At 35.7% G+C, this 19,515-nt stretch overlaps 3 protein-coding genes across 6 annotated transcripts; 2 read left to right on the forward strand and 1 right to left on the reverse strand.

Moving 5' to 3' along the window:
* The first annotated feature begins 3,080 nt into the window (after positions 1-3,080).
* On the forward strand, positions 3,081-9,107 carry LOC306882688 (eukaryotic translation initiation factor 4E-like). 2 transcript variants are annotated; one of them, XM_079437515.1, is made up of 7 exons: positions 3,081-3,156; positions 4,178-4,275; positions 6,146-6,241; positions 6,373-6,436; positions 7,018-7,131; positions 7,234-7,373; positions 7,934-9,107. In XM_079437515.1, the coding sequence occupies exons 1-7, from the start codon at positions 3,139-3,141 to the stop codon at positions 8,046-8,048; spliced, it is 645 nt and encodes a 214-aa protein (XP_079293641.1). In that variant the 5' UTR covers positions 3,081-3,138; the 3' UTR covers positions 8,049-9,107. The 2 variants fall into 2 exon arrangements, with proteins under 2 accessions (XP_079293641.1, XP_079293640.1); XM_079437514.1 differs by having other exon boundaries at positions 3,120-3,156; positions 7,018-7,373.
* A 1,076-nt stretch (positions 9,108-10,183) lies between these two features.
* Positions 10,184-15,782, reverse strand: LOC306882690 (transmembrane protein 150A-like). The gene is made up of 7 exons (XM_079437519.1): positions 15,472-15,782; positions 14,396-14,443; positions 14,243-14,314; positions 14,090-14,157; positions 13,822-13,952; positions 12,507-12,684; positions 10,184-11,681 (listed from the first exon to the last, which is right to left on the reverse strand). The coding sequence occupies exons 1-7, from the start codon at positions 15,534-15,536 to the stop codon at positions 11,494-11,496; spliced, it is 750 nt and encodes a 249-aa protein (XP_079293645.1). The 5' UTR covers positions 15,537-15,782; the 3' UTR covers positions 10,184-11,493.
* Positions 15,783-16,604: 822 nt separating this feature from the next.
* Positions 16,605-19,421, forward strand: LOC306882689 (NFU1 iron-sulfur cluster scaffold homolog, mitochondrial-like). 3 transcript variants are annotated; one of them, XM_079437517.1, is made up of 8 exons: positions 16,605-16,879; positions 17,138-17,205; positions 17,354-17,489; positions 17,569-17,635; positions 17,729-17,840; positions 17,932-17,998; positions 18,269-18,443; positions 18,554-19,421. In XM_079437517.1, exons 1-8 carry the CDS (start codon positions 16,824-16,826, stop codon positions 18,623-18,625), a joined length of 753 nt encoding a protein of 250 aa, XP_079293643.1. In that variant the 5' UTR covers positions 16,605-16,823; the 3' UTR covers positions 18,626-19,421. The 3 variants fall into 3 exon arrangements, with proteins under 3 accessions (XP_079293643.1, XP_079293644.1, XP_079293642.1); XM_079437518.1 differs by having other exon boundaries at positions 16,803-16,879; positions 17,941-17,998; positions 18,554-19,208; XM_079437516.1 differs by having other exon boundaries at positions 16,823-16,879; positions 17,117-17,205; positions 18,554-19,211.
* Positions 19,422-19,515: the final 94 nt, after the last annotated feature.

Here is a 19,515-nt window from a genome sequence, read left to right on the forward strand (position 1 = left end):
GCTTATTGCAGTGTTATTAGTATAGAGCTAACTCTTTTAAACTAAACATTGTATATATTTTCAATCAAACTTTTATGCATTAATTAGAGATTTACTTAAATTTAGACTTGTAAATTTAAAAAAGTAATACTTGGCTTATACTGACACATACAGAAAAGTCTGAATTATGCTAGTATGCTTTATTTTTCCCTAATATGTGGTAAATATACTTATTTTAATGCACTACTTGTATGTAGTATATACACTATATTGCCGAAAGTATTGGGTCACCCCCTTCTAATGAACAGGTTTGACTACTCTAGTAATTTCTGTGAGTGCAAATCTTAATGTTTAAGCATATAATTATATTCTAGGGAATTGTGTGCTTCTAATTTTATTGCAACAGTTTGGACAGGACCCTTTTCTATTCTAACATGACAGTGCCTCTGTGTATAAGGCACGGTTCAAAAAGGCATGATTTATTCAGTCAGCGTGGAAGAACTTGTCTGGTCTGCAGAAAGCCAAGTCCTAATCCCAGCTGAACTCCTCTGGTGTGACTTTAAATGCTTGAGCCAAAAACTCATCACCAAACACCAATGACTTGTACATACACTATATGGACAAAAGTATTGGGACACCCCCTTCTTTAGAACAGAAGAAGGCACTTCCAAAACTGTGATGGAAGCATAATTCACGTATTTAAAAACTGTATTTCCATCTCTGTTGCAACAGTTTTGAAAGTGTCTAAAATGACTGTACCCATATACAAGACATTGGTGTTTGGTGATGAGTTTTCGGCTCAAGGTCTGCATTTAAAGTCACACCAGAGGAGTTCAGCTGGGATCAGGACTTTGCTTTCTGCAGACCAGCCAAGTTCTTCCACACTGACTGAATCAATCATGTCTTTTTAAGTATTACAAACATGTTCATTAGAAGGGGGTGACCCAATACTTTTGCCAATATAGTGTGTGTATATATATATATATATATATATACTGTATACTATTTCAATACTTCTTAGGAGAAAGTTGTCCTAATTAGTTTATAAAAGTATACTTTCAAATTTAAAAACTTTAAATACAAAGCTATAGTTTCACTTTGTCGTTAGTATAGCAACTACACTATGTCAACTTATAGGTATACTGTTAGTTAACAATTTATACTTCAATCCATTTTTTAGTTTATGAAAGTGCATTTTGAAGAATACTCTCAGCAAACCTACTAGTGGAATATTTTGTATGCTACAAGTTTTATTGAACATATACTTTTAAGTGAACTTAACGTCATAGTTATATTATATTTGCTCCAAGTATGCACTGAAAAAACTGGACTGTATTCATAAACTAAAATGTCAGCATGAAGTATATAACTAGTATAGCTTCAATACTAAAATACACTTAGATGAAAAGTACTTACTAAAAATGTTCTACTGTGAACACGTAAATTAGGCCTACACTTAAAAATATACTTTTATGAAGTCAAAAATGGGACATAGCTCATAGTACCACATGGTACACATAGTAATATTCTGATATTGGTATACTTACTTACTACATAAAATATACTTCAGCTTTAAGTTTACTTAATATATGAACTAGCCTACTTCTTCCCTGACACATTTCTGATCTCTTTTCATTCTGGAGTCAGTAAATCCACGTATTAAAGTGACAACTACTGCACTGTAAAAAAAAAAAAAAAAAAGTTGAGCCAACTTAAAATTTTAAGGCAACCAGCTTCAGCATTTTTGAGTTCTCTCAACTTATTTTTGTAGGAGATTCTCAACTTTTTGTTGCATAAACTTAAAACAACAAGTTGAGAAAACTTAAAAATCTGCTGAAGCTGGTTGCCTTAAAATTGTAAGTATTTTTTTTTACAGTGTGTCAAGCAGAATTGAAGTATAGTGGCCTCTTTTACAATTTCTGACACCAGACATTTGAGGTGGAAGAATAAAATCTAAATAAACCAGCTTCTCTGGTTCCTCCCAATGTATTTCTCTCTCTATATACTACCTAAACATATTAGGACTTTGTTTCTCCAGTTCCAGTAAACATGGAAAACTTATCCTGGGAATGTCATACACAGAGGTTATGAGAATGTTTGAGGTGAATATGTGACAGGTGCCAAATATAAACAGATCTGTACAAATGATCATGGAAACAAAGATAATAGAGAATATAAAGGAAAGTAGCCTTCCAAAAGCTTTCTAAAGAGCAGCTGTGTGATCTCTGGAGGTCAGCAGGAGAGTCAGGCAGACACAAGTGGGGGAGGTTAGGGTGTGCACAACTCCTGCTGAATGCAAGTGGATCCTTCTACTCTGTATGTAGGAGTTTGGAGTGTTTTAGGCTGAAGTCACAAATCCAAGCCTCTTTTTGCAGTCTGGACCGGAATACACATTCGGAAGCAGACCTGATAGTTCTACAGAACAAAAGCACTCAGAAATGTACGGATCCCATGCCACTGAATTTTCAACAGAATTTATGTTAAATTACTTTAATGAGACATAATATGAAAGCTATAGTTTGTAATATTAGGAGTTTAGTTAGTTATTGGGAGATTTTGTTAGCTATAGGCCCAAAATGTTCCATGTTATTACCAGTTCATTTGGACACGTAAGCACATTCGAATACAATGTAAATAGGCCTACTACAGTACACGGATGAGTGAGTCATACAAAAACATATCCAGGTCATTTCACCCAAAATATAAATAAAGTTTTATTTTGGATAAAGAAAATAAAGCCTACGTAAAGCCTAAGATTCATTGCATTGCGAAATTATTTACTTGGAATTAGTGTTGCTTTGCATTACTGTAATACAATTAAAAATTAGAGGAAGTATACTTTACCATTCAAATATTAGCATTTGTTTGAACTACAATAAGATTATTTTGAACCTTATTTTTTGTATTTAGTCGAATTTGATTAGTAATAAATAAATACAATTTTATTATTATTATTATTGTTGCATTAACCATCATTACACTAGTTTCCTTACATTTACACAATAAGATGTTAAGCTTCTCTTGATTTTATATGTATGTTTCAAAATAGCGTTTTTGTCTCCCGCATACAGCGCGCATGAGCCCAGCCAGCTTCCGTCGATTCTGAGCGCGTGCGTGACGCAGCAGTGTTCAACGGTCAGAAGAATTTTCACAGGCAAGATGGCGACTTCGGAGCCGGTAAGAGCGAGCGGGCTTCTTTCATTTCGGGCTTCCCAGCGACCAGAAATGGTAAAGCGCGGTTTGTTGTGTTGTCTGCGGGACATGTTTATACAGTGAGCAGCACTGTTAAAAGCTGGAGGTGTCCTTCGTGCGTTCAGTGGGGTTTCGAGGCGGCACTGCTGCTGCTGGTGACTTTAGAGACAGGGAGGGTCCGGTCAACGGTAATTCATCAGTCCTCACACCCGTTAACGGGTCGTTTCGGCTCGGCGGGATGATACCCTAACGCTCTCGGGGTGGATGGTGACGGGTTTGCTCTCGGCTCGACGTGATGAGATCAGATCTCCAGACATCTGGACACGTGTGTTCATGGCTAACAGGGATCGGCTAGCGCGCTCAGTCCTGGCTGTTTAATACGCTTCATAATTCATTATTTCAATCAAATGTGATGTTTCAGTGTGCACGACTGCATTACCGTGTAGTTTGACTCCGCAAATAGCACCAAAGACATTGATCGCTGAAACAAGTGAGCATGTGTTTAGAGGCGCTTAAGTTATATCGTAGCCGACAGTAGAGGGTGTATGACTCCGAATTAGATTTACTAACTCTATAGTGTGTGATCGGAGCTACACTGAATGAAGAGCATGCTGTAATCTTGGTAACAGGCCTGAAGGTCCAGTCAGTCTGATCAGATGTCCAGGCCTTTTCCATTTAATATCTTTGCTACTTATCCAGAGATTTCAGATTATCCTTGAGCACCTTTAGCAGTGAAGCCAGGCTGACAGGTGCACAGAATGTGCTGTAGGTCAGTTTAAGGTGTCTGGGAGGATCACGACTTTTGCATTGAGGTGATTGTTGGGGTATTTGTGTGGAACGACCCTGAACTTTCTATACTCAGGTTTCCCACCGTCATGGAGAAGTCTGGGGTTATCTAGGAATTGTAAAACAGTTGTGGAAGTTTCTCTTCTCTGTCGCTTTTTGCGAAGCAAAACTTGCTGAAGTTACTGGAAATTAAATTGTTCTTTGTTTTGCATTCATGTAGCGAGGAACTGAAAATGAAGAAGGCCGTGCTGAGAGTCCTACGGCTGCTGCTGTGACGACGAGTCCTGAACAGTACATCAAACATCCTTTGCAAAACAGGTGAATTTATTTCTCTTCTTTGTGTACTTTTATTTGAAGTTCCCAATGCAACACCTCTGTAACACATGCTGTACTGAGCACAGATAACTTAATTCAGTCCTAGTGCATTAGGGGTCTATGCGGTCCTGGGGCCATGGGGAGATTTTTACCAATATCTCTAGAGAGCAGCATTGTGGCCAGTACGCATGATGCAATGTTTATTAAATGATGGTGAATATGAGGAGCATAAAAAATGAAAAACTCAATTGAAAGCTAGAATTAGTAGTTGACAATTTTCTAGGCAATATTTAAAAATCACTAAAACGAGTGCACATTTTGGCCTATGCTGACAATCTAAAACTATTTATGGGGTCAGTAAGATTTAGTACTATGTATAGGTTGATTGGAAAGAAATTAGTGTTTATTCAGCCAGGGTGCATAACATTTATAAAAATGATGTGAAAAACATATTTTCTGTTTTTAAAAAAATGCAGTTCTTTTGAACTTTGTTAATCAAAAAATCCTGAAAATAAAAAGGATCAGTTTACACACACATTTTAAGCAGCATGACTGTTTTCAGCATTATTAATAAGAAATGTTTCACGAGCACCAAATTAGCTTCTTAGAATGATTTCTGAAGGATCATGTGACACTGAAGGAATGGCTGCTGAAAATTTAAAAGATAAGTTAATTTTAAATATTAATAATAATTCACAGTATTATTATTTATATTGTATTTTGATTAAATAAATGCATCCTTGATCAGAATAAGAGAAAAATCTACTTTTAAACAGTAGTGTATATTTCCATCAGGTCTATCTGTACTTACACTTGCAAGTCACTGTAAGTGTAAAGCAGATTGATTTGGCTGAAATGTTTTATTTGGGACATATTTCTAGTCTTGCGTGGCATGGTGCGTAGAGAGTTATATTTTAGGTGTTTAGTGTCATTCTGAGCTCAAAAGTCAAATGAGCGATGCGGTGGCAGTCTGCCAGCAATACTGCAGGAAGTGCTGAGCTCACATGTTGAGCTGTCTCATTCCAGCCCTTTCTGCCTTTTCACTGCCCGTGGCTTATTCCTGTGATATTTAGATCTGTGAGGACCTTCATTCATCATGAAAGCTGTCTCTCAGTCTACTGAAAGATAGAGTAGCATTCACATTTCAGCTTGAATGGCAGTCATTTTTAAATTTTCATTCTGCTTCATTAAATTTTTTTTCCCCTTCTAGTTTGTAGATAGATAACTAAAAGTTCAAAGTTCACCACAGGTCAAGGCTACAGTACAGATAACCCATTTTTTTTTTTTTTTTTTTTTTTTTTGGATACTGAGACTATTTTCAGGATTCTTTAGTGAATGGAAAGCTCAAAAGAACAGCATTTATTGAAATGGGAATCTTTTGTAACATTATAAATGTCTTTACTGTCACTTGATAAATTTAACATGTCTTTGCTAAATAAAAAATCATTGTTAGCATTTTTTTATCCTTTTTTTCTATTACAAATTGTTTTATCAGTAGTTATCACTAGAAAAATTAGATTGAAAAGTTGAATTGAAAAACAAGCATGAATTTGAGAATGACTTGGTATTAGCTTTAGTGACAACTCCATGAGTTTGTGTGAAAACTAATGATCACGTTCTCTAATGATTGACTAAAGTACTTCTTGAGTTTCAGCATTATTTCAGCAGCTTACCATCTGTTCAGAGAATCACATGATCAGTGTATACTATAATAATACTGTAACCTGTAATATTTCAAATTTTTGTAGAGCAGCCATGGTTTTCCATTGGTTAACAGGACAGTATGAGTCATCTCTTTGAGAGCTTCTGCATGAATATTATATGAGTGACCCAGAGAGACCTGTGCTCACTGTGCTTATTTGTGTCCTTGCAGATGGGCACTCTGGTATTTCAAAAATGACAAGAGCAAAAGTTGGACAGAAAATCTGCGTCTCATCTCCAAGTTTGACACAGTTGAAGATTTCTGGGCGTAAGTGTTTTCCCCTTGTCATATATTGAAGTCACATTATCATCCCTTTTTTTATTTTATAACAAAGCTTGAAAGTTTGAATGGCAAATTATGATGGATTTGACTTGACACCATTTCCTTTGACGACTCAGATTATACAATCACATACAGCAGCCCAGTAAGCTTGGATTTGGCTGTGACTACTGTTTATTTAAGGTAAGATCAGGAAGTGTGTATATATGGCCAAACTGAAATCATTGGTTGATTATTAACAAAACATTTTGTTGCAAAACAGGTGCGTTCTGAATTTCTGTGAGCATCACTCTGACCATGTGACTGCTGATTTACTTATCTGTAAGCTGATAAAGAGATGAATGGTAGAAATGAGCAAAAATGTGACCCTGGACCACAAAACCAGTTTTAAGTCAACGGGTATATTTGTAGCAATAGCCAAAAATACATCGTATGGGTCAAAATTATAAATTTTTCTTTTATGCCAAAAATCATTAGGATATTAAGTAAAGATCATGTTCCATGAAGATAATTTGAAAATTTCTTACCGTAAATATATCAAAACTTAATTTTTGGTTAGTAATATGCATTGCTAAGAGATTTGGATTTTCTCAGTACGTTTTTGCACCCTCAGATTCCATATTTTCAAATAGTTATATCTCGGCCAAATATTGACCTATCCTAATATGTCCAAAATGTTTGAAAACTTGACACTTAAGACTGGTTTTGTGGTCCAGGGTCACAAATGACAAAATGCTGATATCCAGATTATTTGTATGTCTCAGGATGGTATTAAACCCATGTGGGAGGATGACAGGAATAAACTTGGTGGAAGGTGGTTAATGACCCTCAGCAAACAGCAACGACACAATGACCTTGATCGCTACTGGATGGAGACAGTAAGATTTTTGCTTTTTTTTTTTTTGCTCATGTTTTCACATGGATTAGTGGACAGCCCGGTGTTTGGTCAACTTCATACTGACTGTTTGTGTTGTTTGCAGCTGTTGTGTTTAATCGGAGAGTCCTTTGATGAGGCCAGTGAAGATGTGTGTGGTGCTGTGGTCAATGTCAGGCCAAAGGGGGATAAAATAGCCATCTGGACGGGCAACTGCCAAAACAGGGACGCTATCATGACGATAGGGTATGTTGCTTACTTTGTACAGTCCACACAATGACACAACACATTAAGGAATTTAAATGTTTCCACTTTTGAAAGAACATGCTCACCAAGGCTAAATTATTTTAATAAAAAATACGGTAAAAACAGTAATATTCTAAAATATTATTACAATTTGAAATAACTGTTTTCTAGTTTCATATATTTAAAAATGTAATTTATTACTGCGACGCAAAGCTGAATTTTCAGCATCATTACGCCAGTCTTCAGTGTCACATGATCTTTCAGAAATGATTCTAATATGCGGATTTGCTCCTCAAGAAACATTTCTTATTAAAGTTTTGTAATTCTTTGATGTAATAGTAAAGACAATGTTATAAAAGATTTATATTCTAACTTTCTGTCACGTTTAATCAGTTTTATACGTCCTTTCTGAGTATTAATTTCTTTAGAAAAATGGTACCGACCACAAAGTTGTTAATTCCAACCTGAAATGTTTGTTTGATGTAAATATGCTGATATCCAGCTGTTTCTGTTCCGCAGCCTTCATTGTGACCGTGAAATCTGTTGTTCTTCCCCTTTAGGCAACAATACAAAGAGCGTTTGAGTCTCCCAATCAAAACCCTCATCGGATACCAGTCACATGACGACACTTCTAGCAAAAGTGGCTCTACAACAAAGAACATGTATTCAGTTTGAAGAAAACTAATTTCAACTCGTTGTAGGTTTATAAAATTTCAAATTCGCATCACATTAATACTTTTGAGTTGTCAACTACTGTAGTGTCCTTCCTTTTTAAGAAAAGAAAAAAAGTCAAATATGTAAATGTAGTGCTCTCCAGCCTGAAATGATCAGCACCGTTACCGTGTGGATCAGGGGACGTCTGCTTGTTTAGACCTGAGAGAGGACCGCATCAGCTAAAGCTATACGAGTTGAGCTAGATGTTACTGATATAATTTTAGTCATTTAAAGGACTAATCGAGACTTACCTAGCTGAAGAGGTTCTAAGGCTTAGATAAGAGACATACCGTTCTTTGCTTTAACCTTTCTTTCTCTCACATGTCACGCCATGAAGTGTTTCTCACCATCAGATGAACAAATAAACCCACAACTAAATCCACACGGACGTTTTAAGGGCCCAAACTGTTTTAACATGCTTTGGTTGGAGGTGTTTGGCATGAGAAGTGATTGCAGAGGCGCCTGCAGACTGACTATCTTAAAGGTTTGTAAAGGATTACTTTCGCTCGCGCTCCAAGTTCGGAATTTGGAGGAGTGGTCATTTATTGTTTCAGCTATGCTGGAATTGTGGCATCTTGCTTGTAGACCTATCTAACAGTTGTTTCTCCCCTTCATCTATTTATGATATATGCATTGCAGTTGAACTATGTAGTGAGAAGAACACCATGAAAATCAAACTCCTGTTTTCTTTCGGTTATTTTTTGAGGTTCTTAGCCATGTGGACTACTGTTTGCTGTTTTTTTTTTTTTTTTTTTTTTCGTTCTTTTGTTTCAATTATTTTTTATTTTTTTTACCGTGTATTCAGTGAATGCCTGGACATACATGCTTTTTAGGTTTGCTACCACTTTTCCTCCTCATTGATACTGTAGACATTTTCTAGTTTGCCCCAATCTTTGGATCAGTGAAAGAAGAGAGGATATTCATTGTGAATTTATTTTGCTCATAATGTATCTTTATTATCTGTAATTCCAGGATGTATATTACCTTCTTTCAAAGTAAAGGTTATGTGCTTTGCATTAACATTTGATTTTTTTTTCCAGTTTCTTTATTCTCTTGAGTTCAAACCTACCTGAAACTTAATGTGTTGTCATCAGCAGCAACGAATTTCTCGGTGTCCTTTTGAACGGGTATTAGAAGCGGCACCACATAAGATCAACTAATAAGAGTTCTTTCTGTTTCACAAATGATAAGCAAGGGATGGTTCTTTTAAGAACCTTTGACTGAATGGTTCTGTGTGGAACCAAAAATGGTTCTTCTATGGCATCGCTGAGAAGAACCTTTTTAGCACCTTTATTTTTAGGAGTGTTGCATTACCCCGGTTTTCCACTGGCTTTTTGTTTGTGCAGAAAATAAGCTCTGAGACCAATAAAACATTTCCATTATCAAGATAATCTTCACAAATGAGCACAGCTTTAAATTAAACACAGCCTAAATACAGTTGCCAGGCGTAAACGGCTAAAGTTATGCCATAAAGATACTACATCATGGGTTGCAACGCATCAATGTCACCATCACTAAGCTTTAGACAACTCTTCCAGTCTAGCAAGAGCACGATTATAAACACAACAAAACTGTAAAAGCGAACTAGTGAGTAGATGAGTTTTCCTTTTTGGTGTGAAGATGTTTAATGTCCCTAAAAACCCCTTTTGTCCCATTTATCTACTTCTTAGCAACTGCCTTCAAGACGCTTAAAAATCACAAGTTGGGTATTGCTGGGCAGAATAAAAAGTGTAAATATCTTGAGCTTGTGTTTGCCACACACTTTAGATTTTGGGGCAACATAACCTTAAGTGCTAACTGGTTTCCAGGTTTTAGGATTCATTTCTGCAGAACTCCATTCAACTCTATTCATTAGCACAGGTCCAAAGTCCTCCGCTGCATCAGTGTCTTTGTCTTATAACAGTAGAAGTACATAACCTTTCCAAACAAAGTCACTCCTCCACTCTGACTTTGAAAGTTCAAAAGTTTGACCAAGCTGTCTTGTATTTCCCCTCCCTGTTCTGGAAGTTTCTAAATCACGCAGTATTTGAGATTGTATAGTTAGCACACAGTAGACTATTTGTGAAAACAGTTTTGAGTCTTCATGGCCAATACATAGATGTGACATTGTTTAATAAGAAAAATGGCAATAAGAAAACTAGATGATTACCCCATTAAACCTAAAAGTGTCAAAAAAATTATAGTTGCAGCTTCACCTGCTCAAGTGAATTACTGCATGCAAGAATAATTTTCTTAGTTAAACACAATGGGTGTGTCAGAATTACACAGAACAGGTGTTTCAAGTGCATGTGCTGCTTTTGAATTATTGTACAGCACTCTTGACTTTTATGCCAGTGTGTGTGTGTGTGGTAACATCCTGCTGGCCATTACGTTGTGAAACCATTCACATTCCAGGGAACTTTTCTATTAGGCATTTGGCAACAGGAGGTACATGTCTAGATTATTTTAAGTAGCATTTAAAAGAAAGAAAGAAAAGAGACTGAATTTCAGCGGTCAAATTGATTCATGCATGTTGATACATGCAAACTAATGCTGTAAAGTCTGTCATAGTAATGCCACTAATTACGTAGACTTGACTTCTACCTGTACAACTATAAAACATCAACAAACTACCATACAGAGGCAAAAAAGAGCCCTTTGTTGTTTGCTTTGACATAGCAAATAGTTTTTGCATTGAAATTCTCTGTTAGTGACAAATATCAGGAGTTAAACTTGAGTAAATTTGACCCTTTCTAACAATTAGAAGGTTGTTTCAGGTAAATTGGACCACTTATCCGTAGTCATTCACCCTATATCTAGAGTCATGAAGTTCAGACACAATAAGGGATAATGGAAAATAATTTAATTTGAGATAAACCTGTGACTGTGAATGGGTTATTATCTTCTGCATAGACCTGCATAGATTTATACAGGACTCCCTTGTAAAAGAGACTGTGTCTCAATGGGACTTTTCCTGTTTAAATAAAGGTTAAATAAAATAAATAAAAAAATAAAAGACCTTGTGACACTTTCATTTCCGACAATTACATATTTCCTGCAAGCAGTTTATTTCCACATTATCAAGGGATTGAGTGATTAGATTAAAAGTGCGAGGTAAACGCTGAACAATCATTTAAACATCACGCACCGACCAAGTTACTGTTGCTCACAGGAAATCTAGATATGAGGTCAAATATTGCATTTGTAAGGTATTTTCCTATAGTGCCTGTTGCTCCACTCTGAGAAAAAAATCAGTATCCTGCTCTGAGTATGTACATTATTTTACAACTTCAAAAGTATGTGCAAACCCTTTACAAGTCTTCAAAAGCCCCCTGAGTAGACCTGCTGCTTGAATCAGGTTATATTTAAAATGGTTTATAAGGTCCATTATGGAAAAAAACTATCGAGTTCTGAAGGATTTTTTACATTAGGACAAAATGAGAGGTTTATCTTCTTCTTTCTTGGCTAAAAGCACTGAAAGCATTGATGAGGAGAAAAAGTAGAATTCCACAGTGTAGCTGAGTTCATAGAGCTCCAGATTGACACACAGAAACCATTCAAAGATAGCAGAGATGTGCTTGAAGAGGTAATCCTCCTGGATGAAGAAGATGCCATCTGAAGAAAGAAGAGTTATGGAGGAAAAACAAATGTGAATTAACTAGCTATAAGGGATAGTTCTTCAATGACTCGCCCTCGTGTAGTTCCACACCTGCCTGACTGACTTTCTTGTGTGGAACACAAAAGAAGATATTTTGAAGAATGTTGGTAACAATAACAGGTAGGGTCAAGAAATACAATGAAAATCAATGGGAGCTGAAACTGCTTATCAGTGTTCTCAAAAATATCTCATTTTGTGTTTCACTGAAGAAAGAAATGCATACAAGTTTGGATAGACATGAGGGTGAGTAATGTAAATGACAGAACTGAGTGATATGAGTCATATAAATGACATTTTTACACATGACGAGCTTTAAACAATCTACAGTCTCCCCAAAAAGTTTTTTTCAACAGAAACCTGAATACGATTTTTCTTTGAGCAGCAAATCAGCATATTAAACTGATTTCTGAAGGATAATGTGACACTGAAATAATGAAGCATCACAGGAATAAATTAAATTATATTCATGTATAACATATATTAAACCAGAAGACTTATTTTAAATTGTAATGATTTTTAACTAATAGTTTTTACTGTATTTTTAAGACTTCTTATTAAAACATCAATCCCACATCATTTTTTTTTTAGCCTTTTAAACCTATTTTTACATAATATTTTCCTAAACGAGTCTCTGCTTTATTTCTATAAAATTGTTAGGGCCCGTGTATATCTAAAAAGACACCTGTAACTACAACTTTTCAAAATTCTTGCTGACCTTAGGATCTAGACATACTGAACCATAATTAATAAAAATATGCAATATTTTGAGCATAAAAGGATACAGAGGATGGTGGCAGTAATCTGGATAAATGAGGAGATGATGCGTAGAGGGTAGAGAACCTGTTCACATCCAGTCAGCATACATTTACTAGTGAGGGAGGTCAGGATGGTCATGTACAGACACACAAACACAAAGCTCACAGCAGCACCCAGGTAATGGAGCAACACCAGCTCTGCTGGCTGCAAGAAAACACAGGAAACAATATCTATTTATATCTATTTGCTCATTTCACTACACACTCTGAGAAAAGGTGTTTCACATTGATGCCATTTAAGGACCATTGGCTTCTCAAAGAATAATTAAAATGGAACAAACTGTAAAGAACCTTTTGTGTTGTGGGAAGTTTCCAAGAATGTTGATGTTAATGTCAGAAAATACAGAAAGTAAAGAGAATCTTTCAGTTAATTCTGTTTTAAACAACGATACGTAATTATTACAGAATTACAAGTTTGTGATGTGGTTGTATAGTAAAAATGTCATTAAATATATTGTAAAAAAACAGGTTAAAGTTGATATTAAAGTGAAATGTTCATAAGATCATGCATGTTTGTCATATTTACAGAGTCTGGCTACAAGAAACTGTCTACCAACCATGCAAAGCGTTTGTTTTGTGACTCCACCTATGATTGACTTCACATGAATGTTGTCATACAACCTGTTATCTTATATACATGGTTAAGGACATTTATTTTTGTTTATTTTTTCAGAGTGAGACCACTGAAAGTAAAGAAAGTGTTAGACTCTTTTGTTAAGGCCATGTCACCTAAGAAGCTCTTTATTAAATGAATGGTTCACCCAAATATGAAAATTTGCTATAAAATTACTCACCTTTAGGCCACTTAAGATATAGATCAGTTTGTTTCTTCATCAGAACAGATTTCAAGAAATTTAGCACCTCTTGTTCAGCATTGGATCCTCTGCAGTGAATGGGTGCCGTCAGAACGAGAGTCCAAACAGCTGATAAAAGTCCAGTCAATTAACATTCTGTGAAGTGAAGTGTTAATTGATGGACTGGAGTCGTTTGGATTACTTGTGGATTATTGTGATGTTTTTATCAGCTGTTTGGACTCTCATTCTGACGGCACCCATTCACTGCAGCGGATCCATTGGTGAACAAGTTTTGTTATCCTAAATTTCTCCAAATCTGTTCTTATGAAGAAACAAACTTATCTACATCTTGAATGGCCTGGGGCGAGTAAAGTTTCAGCAAATTTTCATTTTTGGCTGAACTATTCCTTTAAGAATTTTTGTAGTGATTTATCAGCACGTATACAAGCAAGAAGTAAAATTACTGAAGGGTATTCTTCTGTACTTACATTGCAGTTCCCTGCCATGAAAGCACTCACAGACACCACACAGCCTAAAACCATTGCAATCTTACTGAGAAGAGAATGAACACTGTTCCTGTCCAGGATGTGTGCATGATGGAAAACGCAAAAAATCAGAACTGTGCGGACAAAGAGAAGATGTATTACACAGATTTTCTCTGTTTAAACTATACAATTCACTACCATGAGTGATAAAAAGGGAATTGAATTGAATGCATTTGTCAAGGCAGATGTGAAACATAATCTGAAAACCCACACAAAAATGAACCAGCATTGATTGTTGCTGTGAAAAGAGAGTTTTCTGGCAAGTTTGTTCCACTTGTGCTGCAAAATAAGCAGAAAATGCCTGTCATTCTTTTGGGTTATGAACACCTAATAGGTGTTTTAGAGGTTAATGTGTTTTACAGACCTTATGGTGGGAACATTATCCAGGGTGCAGCAATGCCCGGTTTCATTTGGGTGACATGAATTTCTGTATTCCCTGTTTCATTAAAAAAAAAATTATAATGAAAAATGCATAACAGAATGATATCATTAAATAATACTGAACTCATCACTTTACCAGTTATTAAGTGAGCAGACATGGTTGAAACTTAATGCAAGTCCGTATCTGTAAAGACAAGAGAACTCTTTACAACACAAGTCATTTTGAGTCAATTTGATTTGTTTACGTTGGCATTCATTACACTGTTCGGCATGATATTTGCTGAATGAAATTTAATACTTGTTTCTTACTAATTTTGTTCTAATTCCAAATGCCTGTTATGCTCTAGCTCACAAAATATGAAGTGTGATTCAGAACATTTTTACTTTTGACAACCATTTGCAAGGTGAAGAAAGCTTGTATTAACCCTAAATCACCACAAAGACATGATTCCTGTCTTCCTTTGAGCCAGCTTACTAACTATTTGTTCCATTCACAGCCTATTTTCATATGTAGTGTATAAATGATTCTGGAGAATCTGACATTATGTTATGCTTAATTATTGCCACTCCTTGCAGATTGTAAGTTAAATGATACATTTTGAATACTTCTTTTTGTAACTGAAAGTTTTGTAATTAAATTAAATAGATTGCTTTTGTTATTTTGATAGTGCGTAATGTTTTATTGATATTTTCAACTCGGCAAAATTAAATTATAGCCCTTTTTTATTTGCAAATCATATTTTTTTTCAAGATGCAGGGCTCTGTTGTATATTTTTTTCTCACAAAGACCATAAAAAAGCAAAAGAAAAGAAAAATACTACCAAAATTAGACCCAAAATACTGTGCTTTAGTAATTCTGTTCAGTGTTCTTTCTGTAGTGTTCTCTCCTCAGAAATTGACGAGTGTTTAACAATGCATGTAATAATTTGTCTTAGATCAGACTCCACTTCCAGAGAGCAGAAAAGACCGGCCTTGACTTGTCTTTGAGTTTTTCTGATCCTGACTTCGATTACTGAGTTTAAAGTATCTATCTGTCTTTCTGTCTATCTATCTTAGTATTCTCAGCAACAGTGAAGAGCTATAAGAAATAAAAAAATTTATCAGTAATAAAAAACTGTAACAAAAAAAACTATATCTGAGTTTTAATTGACCATACATTTGCAATATGTCATTTAAATTTAGAGAAATGGCAAAAAAATCTTGTGAACTCACACTGTCCAACACCCGATGAATGAGATGGCACACAGGACAATTGGTAAGATAACCCAAACAGCCATATTTCTTGAAGAGAGTTGGTTCAAGAATAAAAAATAAAGTGCTGATAATCTCAGAAGTGATCCTTCCTCGGAGGTCTTGAAAAGCTAATTAGCCCCTCAAAAACACGTAAACACGTCCTTTAGCATCTTTCACTTTTCTGCTGGCCTTACCGGTTTACTGTTTCTTCTACCAGATGAGCTACATTCTTACATAAATACGCAAAGGAAGCTTTGAGACATGCCACCACATGGCCACTCCTCTATGGCAATCACCTTTTATTAGAGAAGAGAATATAACAGCCACAAGGCAACTATAGTTGAGTCAACTCAGCCTTGTCCCAGTGTTTACTTACGGTCTTACTCATCACTGTCCTGAGAGCATGTTAGTTAAGAGCAGTGGTTCCCAAACTTTTCAGGTCAAGTTCCACCTTCAGTCAAATCAGAACATCCAAGTGTCGCTGGGTCACGGTTCCCTCGAAATGTACTCTATTTGAACGCAGTAGGACTGTGAAAAACAGACACATAGGCTATTACCATATTTTGATTGATATCAATAAATAAATCATAGGCCTACTGCTGTAAAAGCCTTTTCAGTCCTTTGTGTGGAAGGACACAAGAGTAACACCATGCCTACTTTAAAATAACATTTAGAAAGGCTTGCAATATAATGGTTAATATGCATCATGAATTACATAATCAGGGCCTACATTATAGAAATGCAGTCTTTCAGTTCAATGCTTTAATACCACATTTTTTAATCTTAATTTGATTGCATCTCAGTCCACATAAAGACATGAGGTCAACAACCCACATCCTGCATATATTATTAGTCACAAAAAAATGTATGAACACAACATGTACAATACAATGTAAGGCAGCATGTGAGAGACTTACATTCATTACATTGTTTTTCCATACAATGTAGCGTTCGGTCTTATCTAACATCTTCTGTGTTATGCAAAAGAGAAAGTAAACATAGTTTAATTAGTCATGGATGTGAGTTCATTTTCATTTTGGGCTAATTGCCATATTGTCATTTTCATTTTGAGATAACATTTCTGAAACTATCCCTTTAAGAAGGGAATCGCTAGTCCACTTGCGCCTCTTTTTATATTGGCATGTCAGGTGCGATGCAGTTTTTTTTTGTCGCGATTCACTCTGATTTCGCCACATATTTTTCATAAGCAATATATATATATATATATATTTTTTCATAACACACAATATTAATTTCACATACACACAGTCGTATTTTTCAGCAGGAGAATTATTGTCCGCTTTGGGGTCCTAAATGTCAAAACAATCGAAATGGCGGCGTCTGTAAGATGGAGTCTACTGAGCATCATACGGTCACATCATTTGAGGTTGGAAATGATATACTGCATCTTTAACAGTATTCAAATCTAAAATTTGTATTGTTGCATAATATAATGTCAAATGATGATTGTGCTGGTTTACCACAGTAACCGTAGTTTCCACCAAAATACTACAGTAACACGATTACCTTGGTATTAACTTTATCTGTCATAAAAGTATATATATATTATTTTCATGCCTTTATAATGAGTGTAGAGACTGTAATCGCGTATATTCTCTCTTAGATTGATTTCTGTCATTCACAGGCAGTGTTATTCATTGTGGGCTGCCCGTGGAATACAATCTCAACAGTATGAATGCAAACCATTCTCAGGTGAGGCATACTATTATTTACCTGATATCCTCTTTATTCCATGACAGGTCACTTAACGTTAGTGTTGATGAATTAAAGCTTGTAATGCTGTTGAATTCAATATTGTAAGGTGCTGTAATTTTACTGAGGACTCTTTTTTTTATTGCAGTACGAATGATTTCAATTTTAACTCAAGACACACCAAACCCCAGAAGTCTAAAGTTTCTTCCCGGTAAGCCTGTGCTGGGGACGGGGACTCGAGATTTCCCAACTTCAAACTCGGCAGATAGTTCCCCTTTAGCCAGGTAAGCTTCATTGTCAAAGTATATATTAAGGGTAAAGCCTTGCTGTGTATTAAATACATTTGTTATAATCATCCAACAGGGATCTTTTCCAAATTGAAGGCATAAAAAGTGTCTTTTATGGCCCGGATTTTATCACATTGACCAAGGTAGTGTTCAGCAATAAGACAGTCTGTTTGGTTGCTAGCCTTTTTGAATGTTGCATTTAACTCAATTTGTGAATTTGTTGTTACTAATTAAAGACAGACGATGATGTTGAATGGACAAACATTAAGCGGCATGCTATTGAGGTCATTACTAAGTTCTTTGAGAGTGGCGAGGCCATCACAATGGGAGCAACACACGCTGAGAGCAGTGAGCGAATCACACACATTAAATAAATACATGTACAAATGGACTAAATACATTTTGATACATTGCATTTAAAAATTTTATTTTTATTAAGGTATTACAGAAGATGATGATGATGAAATTGTCTTAATGATTAAGGAGCTTTTAGACACACGGATCAGGTATGTTTATATATATATATATATATATAATCTCACGGAAGTGAGTACACCCCTCACATTTTTGTAAATATTTTATTATATCTTTTCATGTGACAACACTGAAGAAATGACACTTTGCTACAATGTAAAGTCGTGAGTGTACAGCTTGTATAACAATAAATTTGAATTACCTCTAAGGTAATTTTTTGCGGAGCTAAACTCTGCAAAACATCGGCCTCCAGGACCGACGTTGCCTACCCCTGGTTTAGTGCTTTGTCTTCTTTTTTTAAGACCCACGGTTCAGGAGGATGGTGGCGATGTGATATTCAAAGGCTTTGAGGATGGCACAGTGAAGCTAAAGCTGGTTGGCTCCTGTACGGGCTGTCCCAGCTCCACAGTTACCCTAAAAAATGGCATCCAGAACATGCTGCAGTTTTATGTACCCGAGGTGGACAACGTAGAACAGGTGGGAGATATAAATCCATCATAGTTATTCATAAGAACATCTTTTGCATATTTAACTACAGTGACCATGACTTTCACTATTAATTATTGCATATTTTTTAATTTAATAAGGTCGAGGACGAAGTGGATGAGATCAACATTAAGGTGTTTGCTGAAGTGGAGAAGAAATTGCAAGACTCGTAGCATAAGACCCAGCTCTGCTGCCCACGTATTTCAGTTTGCTATTGTTGTGTCATAATTATAGTGGGATTCAGACACTCCATAAGGAAGCTGTATATTTAACGTGCAGAATCTAGAATATAATGTTATATTTAACCAAGCTCAAAGTTGTAAGTTGTTCTGTTTCTAATATATTATAGTGCAATATTGTGATTGCAATTACAAGACAACTGAGCTTTGCACTTTTCCATCTGCACTCACTGAGTTAAAAGGATTCTTAACAGGTTTGTTACTTGTCTGACAGAAAAGGTTAAAGTGAAGACGGTTATGCTTTTAATTACTATGTTTATTAAACATTGCAATTTCACCTAGATGTCTGGTGAGTGCAGTAATTAAGTGGGAGTTCTTTTATGGCAGAAAAACAATGCTGTGTTCCTGATACATTCTCAAACCTGAAAAGATCACTTGAAGTAATGCAGATCTTCCACAGCTCTAAGAGTCTGTTAGAATGAGATCAGTTGTGAAAGCCTGTATTCATGATCATCTACCGCTGCCATCCAGAAGTTCTGGTGGACCTATAATCAAATAAAACAGTTGTGTATAAATTAGTGATTGTCTTGGTGTAGATATTTGTCCTACTGTTTACCATTTTTCTCCCCCTTGGGTTAAAATACTTTTGAAACTAATTGTTGAATGTGAATTTTTTATTTATTTTTTTCTCTCAATTTTTCATTTCAGTGTAAAAAGGTAAACATTTATGAACGTGAATTGCTCCAGAATGGTAAATTTGAATCTGTAATATAAAAATGTCCAGAAACAGTTCTTTGAAGCACTATTTATTCAGACAGTTATTTAGTGAGTGCGTTCTACTTTACAAGAACAATTGGACTATTGTCCTGTTTGATCATAGAAAT

The sequence above is a fragment of the Barbus barbus genome (assembly GCF_936440315.1).
Source record: "Barbus barbus genome assembly, chromosome: 16".
In the NCBI taxonomy this organism is placed as follows: Eukaryota; Metazoa; Chordata; class Actinopteri; order Cypriniformes; family Cyprinidae; genus Barbus; species Barbus barbus.